The following is a 6,518-nucleotide window of genomic DNA, read 5'->3' on the forward strand; positions in this document are numbered from 1 at the left end:
CGAAGAATGGGAATTTCAGAACAATTAAATTGCAATGTAGGCTTAAACACTGGTACATAAGGTCAGTTTGACCACAAGGTCAGAGATTCAAATTCACCAGTTGTTCCTTGGAAACCCTACAGAGGGTCACTATGGGTCAGAAACAACTCAACGTCACTTAACAACAACAACAAACTCTGCTTATGAGGAACCTCTACATAGACCAAGAAACAGTCATTGACTAGAACAAGGGAAACCTGAATGGTTTGAAATCAGGAAAGATGTGCATCAAGGTTGTATTGTGTCACCATACTTATTGAATCTGTAAACTGAGCAAATCTGAGAAGCTGCATTGTATAAAGAATGTGGCGTCAGGATTGAAGGAAGAGTCATTACCAACCTGTGATACTCAGATGACACAACCTTGCTTGCTGGAAGCAAAGTGGACTTGATAAAGATAAAAAAACAAAACAAAAAAACTACAGCCTTCATTCAGTATGGATTACACCTTCATGTAAAGAAAACAAAAATCCTCACAATTAGACCAATACATAACATGATAAATCAAGAAAAGATTAAAGTTGTCAAATACTTTATTTTGCTTGAATCCACAATCAATACTCATAGAAGCAGTGTCTAGAAATCAAAGAATATATTGCCTTAGGCTGGTCTGCTGCAAATGACCTCTTTATAGTGTTAAGGAACAAAGATATCACTTTGAGGACTCAGGTGTGCCTGGTTCAAGCTATGGTCTTTTCAGTTACCTCATATGCTTGTGAAAGTTGAACATGATGCTTGGCAAAGTGGAGGATCAGCGAGAAAGAGGAAGACTCCCAACAAGATGATTGACACAGTGGCAGCATCAATATGCTTAGACATAACAACAGTTGTGAGGATGAAGGAGTGAAACACCCGGCAGTGTTTCATTCTGTTGTGCATGGGCTCTCTATGAGTTGGAATTAACTCAACAGAACCTAACAACAACGAAGAATGTAAGACTGCCAGGGTTTGGAGGAAGAAACGGAAGGGAGATAGATGAGACCATTTCTGTTGCTTTGTTACTTCCATAGCGAGTCCAGACCTGCACAAAGTGGACCTTCTTGCCTCTTATACATCTCTTACTTAGGGTGGAAAGTGTACATGTCACATGGGCATGTCAGGTCTGCTAGGAGCCTGGTGTCAGCTCTTAGAGGTGATTTGAAGGGCACTTCAACCTCTGGCATCTCAAGAGCCACTTTTTCCATTGGGGTCCCTGGCTGGCCTGGGAACATAGCAGTCAGTGGATAATAGTCCCAAGAAACACAGGGGGAGCCAATGCTCAGCAAACAAGAAGAATCCCATCCACCTTAAACCCTAAATTATCTTCTGGTCCTTTTATTTGGCCAGGAGCAGGGCAACCCACTTTTCTTATCTGTTTCTCAGGACAGTGAAATATATTTTCACTGATATACAAATTGTGAAATAGATCATTTGTAGGACACATACCAACCTATGGATACAGACAAAACACAATAGTCCCTGAATCAGTCAAACCCTTTATTGGAGTCACCCTCCTAATGCCAACAGTTCCTGGGTGCTTTCCTGGGCATGCGTGGACAGGCTGACCCTGACTTTTTTTTTTGCTGGTACAGTACAAGTGAATGCAAAGACTTGCAATAGCTGCCCTCTCAGCAAACGATTCCCTCACCCCCCAGGTCATGGAGGGGGCATCATGATGGGGCTAGGGTGGAGGGGAGGACCCCTGTGCTTTTGTGTGGCTGGGCTGCCTTTTCTTCTTGGCTCCCCTCCACTTTGTGCATTCCCTAAAGAGAAAGCCCTCCCTAGGAGAGTATCCTCGTGGAACAGTTCCATGTGGCCAGTTTAGCTTGCCTCCCTCTGCCCTGCCACCCACATCACCCCACCTGGCTTTAGACTTCCTTCCGCAGCAACACCTTGATGCTGCTGCAGACCTGGCCCAGGGCTGCGAACAGCGGGTTGCAGAAGGTGCGGATGCAGAGCGAGTAGATGTGGCTGATGCACTGGATCTCGATCAGGTAGCTCTTGATACAGGGCACCACTGCCCAGATGTGGCAGAAGGAGATACAGGCAAACAGGAAGCCCCAGAGCAGGGCCAGCGGGACGCCCAGCAGTGTGGACAGCAGACGGTAGCACCAGTACTTGGAGACCGTGAAGGTGGTGTAGCTCACTTTCCACACACCGTCGAAGCTGTAGGTGCCCACAGGTTCAGCGATCACGTCTTCAAAATCCACCTGCAGGGGGCAGCAAGGGGTATCCTCAATCCCAGCATTTCCCCACTTCTAGAGCCTTATGAGATGGGCTGCTAACCTCAAGGTCAGCAGTGTGAAACTACCAGTGGTTCCTCGCGAGAAAAATGAGGCCTTTTGCTCCCATAAAGATTTATAACCTTGGAAACCCTAAATGGATTGCTGTGAGTTGGAACTGACTCCACAGCACGTACCCACCCACAAAAGCTGCTTCTCAAACTTTTTGCTTGGTGTGCCAGTATCCCTTGTTAGACACGGATTGTTGGACCCCACCCACCAGAATTCTGCCTCAGTAGGATTGGGGTGGAGTCTGAGAGTCTGTGTTCCTAACCTGCTTCCAGGTATGGCAGGTGCTGCTGGTCCTCAGATCACCAGGACTAGCTCTGCACTAGAGCAGATGGATCACAAAGAGTGGGTCTAACCCTTCATGCTGTGGGCAAACACCCTGACAAGTTAGAGGCAGAGTTAGAACTCAAACCAAACCCACTGCCCCTCAGCTGATTCCAACTCAGAGTAACGCAGGACAGGGTTGAACTCTCCCATAGTTTCCAAGGCTATATATCTTGATGGAAGCAGACTGCCACATCTGTCTCCTACAGAACAGATAGTGGGTTCAAACTACAGACCTTCTAGTTAGCAACCTGGTGCTTAAACCACTGTGCCACCAGGGCTCCTTAAGTGAGAAAAACCGCTAACAAACTCTATTCTTTTATGATCCTAAGAGTTGAATGAGTCAGAATTGGCTCACAGGCATTGAGTTTGGATTTTGGTTGAAATGAGCCCACAAAGATTTTTTGAGTGTCTATTACTGATTGAACGCCTGGTATGGTGCTGCAGGACCAGCACTGGACTGTGAACCACAAGGTCAGCAGTTCAAATCTACCAGCCACTCCTCAGGAACCAACTCAACGACACTTAACAACAACGCTGAATACTGATAGAGTCCCTGGAAAGCACAGATGGTTACACTCTGCTACTAACCAGCTCCTTGTTAGTTTGAACCCACCCAGAGAAAGGCCTGGGGTGAGCGCCCATGAAGATTATAGCCAGGAGAACCCTGTGGAGCAGTTCAGCTCTGCAGCACATGGGGCACTAGGAGTTGAAGTCAGCTCAAAGGAATGGGCTTAGTTTTGCTTAGTCTGTTTTCCCAGAGAATCTCTGATAGCGTAGTGGTTACGAATTGAGCTGCGAACCAGAAGGTCAGCAGTTCAAAACTACTAGCTGTTCCATGGGAGAAAGATGAGGCTTTCTGCTCCTCTAAAGATTTACAGCCTCAGAAACCCTGTACAGGGTCGCTTTGGGTCGGAACAACAACAGGCAGGCCTCAGTTTACTATCTGATATCATCCCACTTCCAGACCCAGGTTTTTTCTAGCCTTGTTTAATCTCTGTCTCTTTAAGAGCAAACACCTTTCCCCACACTCTTTGCAGATCTGGGATTCAAGTGTTGTCCTACCTCCTTCTTTTTCTGAATAAAGTCCCTCCCTGCCTACGTTTGGCTATATTTTTATTTGACAACACTACAACAATCGCTAGGTTGGCGGTTCAAGCTCACCAGTCACTTCTCAGAAACCCTATACAGGGTCGCTATGGGTCGGAACCAACTCGATGGCACTTAAAAACAACAACAGGGAAAGAGCACAGGATTGTAAGTATTCACAGAAGGGCTTTACCCAACCTGGCAATGAAGGCAGGCTTCCTGGAGGAGGCTTCTAGCTAAGCTGACGCCTGACGTCGCTCACATCATCCTGTCAGGGTTATTGTTGTGAAGTGTTGTCGAGTCATTTCCGACCCATAGTGACTCTGTATAGTGTCTCTGAGGAGCAACTGGTGAACTTGAACCACCTATCTTGCGGTTCTAACCGACCTTGCAGTCCAGCGCATTAACCCATAGCACCATACCAGAAATCCCATTAGGGTGGTGGCTGGAAGACAGTGTTTGGGGCAGAAGGAGCAGCCACTGCTATGACCAGCAGGTAGACAATGTGTGCCCTCAGTGAGATCCAGAAAGCCAAGTGCAAGCCAAGAATAGCCGGAGTGAGGCTGGAAGGACACAAAGGAAAGACACTGGGACACGGGGGGACAGACACTGGGACACTGGGCAGCAAGATAAGGCAGATTCTGTACAGGGGTACCTTGGTAGGGCTTGGACACCTAGCAGTCCATTCTGGGGGTGCAGTTGGATGGTGGCAGGGGCGGAAGAGAAGATGGTTGTGGAGACCCATTGCGATTCATTGCAGTATCCAGACAGGAGACACAGCTTGGTTTGGGGAGTTCACAGTGAGGCAGAGAAGTGTATTAGGATCTGAAATGGAGGAAACTTATGGCCGCAGCATCCCAAGGGGGAGCTCTCTGGGTAGTTGTTGTTGTGAAGTGCCTTCAAGTCGGTTCAACCCATAGCAAACCTGTATAGGACTTTAGAGGAGCAGCTGGTGAGCTTGAACTGCTGACCTTGCAGTTCAAACGGCTTTGCAGGATGGCACATTAACCCACAGTGCCACAAAGGTACCTCATCTCTGAGTGTGGCTGAGTCCACCTAAAGAACTTGGGGGGTGGGAGGAGGGAAGGGGAGTGCAGCACTGCTTTCCCTGCTGTAGTTCTGCAGCCCCCTCCTCTGCCCCAACTTTGACACGGGAAGGAAGAGCCACTGATGAGGTGACTGAGATCCCATTTATACGTGGGGGGGAAAGTCAATGGACTAAGAAAAAAAATTGCTTTCAGCCAAGTCATGTAACTTTTCTCAGAGTCCTTGTTGAGCCTGGGGTACCATCCTCACAGTTTTCTCATATGTGCTATTGTTTGGTGTCATTAAGCTTTAGTTGCCTTGTGAGGCATGCAGGGCTGTAAAAGCCATCTGACTCCTGAGAAGCTGGTGGGAACCTAAGGACTTAATGACTGCTCAGTGGATATTGTCTCTTCCCTCCTTTTCCTGACCTGGTAAGTCCTTGAAGGGGGTAATTGTACAGTTCGCAACTGCAAAGCCAGCTTCTCTGCTTTAAATCTTTATGCGATATTCCATCGCTGCAGGGCTCCTGGGCAGTTGTAATATGAGTACAAATGGGTTGAGTGAACACATCATTGTTGATAGCTCAAGATGGCAGTTCTAGTAAGTGGGAGGGACCAGTGTGGGGCTGGTGGGGTCAGAGCCCAAACTTCAATCTTTGGGTCCTTCTCCCACTTTTGTCAGGGGAGGGAATCCTCTCTTCTAAGTGTGTGGTTTTGATGGAAATGACTTTTCATCATGAAATGCATAGCTACTATCTTAGTTCTCAGGAGAAAGATGAGTCTGTCTGCTCCTACAAAGGTTATAAAAGCTTGGAAACACGACACAGTTTCACTATGAGTCAGAACTGACTCGACACTCAATGGGTCTAAACAACAACAATGACAAACTGTCTTACTCTCTAGTACTGTTATAACAGAAATACCACAAGTGGATGGCTTTCACAAATACAACTATTCTCTCAGTTTAGGGACTAGAAGTTTGGATTACAGGTGTCAGCCTATGTTGGCTCTGGAGAAAGGTTCTTGTCTCCCTTCAACATCTCTGAGCTTGGCATCCCTTGAAGAACCCTAGCCTCAGTCTTCTCCTGAGTCTAGGAGGCTCTCTGTGCAAGGACCTAAGGTTCAAAGGACATGCTCTGCTGCCAGCTGTTTCTTCTTGGTGGAAGTCAGTGCTCTCGATCCTTGTTTGTTTTTCTCTTCTTTTAACTCTTGTAATATCAAAAGGTGATGCAGGTAACCCTCCCAGGAGACTCCCCTTACATCAGATGGGAGCTGTGATCTGATCCTCTTAGAACTGATTGGCTGATCACATCAGATCACCTTGTGGGGATGATTACATCATTTCATTACTGCCAAACCATTGCCAACCATAGCCACACCAAATTGACACGTATTTGGGGGGACACAATGCAATCCATGACATTTCACCCTTTGACCCCCCTAAATTCATGTCCTTCTCATATGAAAAACACTTTCACTCCATCATATCACCCTAAAAGCCTTAAACAAATTCCAAGTCCAAATATCATTCTGAACCAACATTTCTCATCATTTGTGAAACCTAAAATACAAGTTAGTGTAGTTGTTAAGTTGCTAAGTACCGGGAGCAGAACGCCTCATCTTTCTCCCGCCGAACAGCTGGTAGTTTCAAACTGCTAATCTTGAGGTTAGCAGCTTTCAAAGTACAGTGATGGAGCAGGCCCTGCCCTCCAGACTGTGGTGCTGGCCCCTTGACCCTAGGCCCACTGGGACAGCAACTCAGCTCCCTCAG

General features: G+C 47.1%; 1 protein-coding gene across 1 annotated transcript in view; it reads right to left on the minus strand.

The window, feature by feature from the left end:
• Nucleotides 1-1,770: 1,770 nt before the first annotated feature.
• CAV3 (caveolin 3) overlaps nt 1,771-6,518 on the minus strand; it is a 20,207-nt gene continuing 15,459 nt past the window's right edge. Inside the window, exon 2 of the mRNA XM_006876590.1 lies at nt 1,771-2,228. Within this exon, the coding sequence (XP_006876652.1) occupies nt 1,887-2,228 (342 nt within the window). The 3' untranslated portion in view covers nt 1,771-1,886. The remainder of the gene's footprint in view (nt 2,229-6,518) is intronic.

This window comes from Chrysochloris asiatica, unplaced genomic scaffold (assembly GCF_000296735.1).
Source record: "Chrysochloris asiatica unplaced genomic scaffold, ChrAsi1.0 scaffold00393, whole genome shotgun sequence".
Classification (NCBI taxonomy): Eukaryota; Metazoa; Chordata; class Mammalia; order Afrosoricida; family Chrysochloridae; genus Chrysochloris; species Chrysochloris asiatica.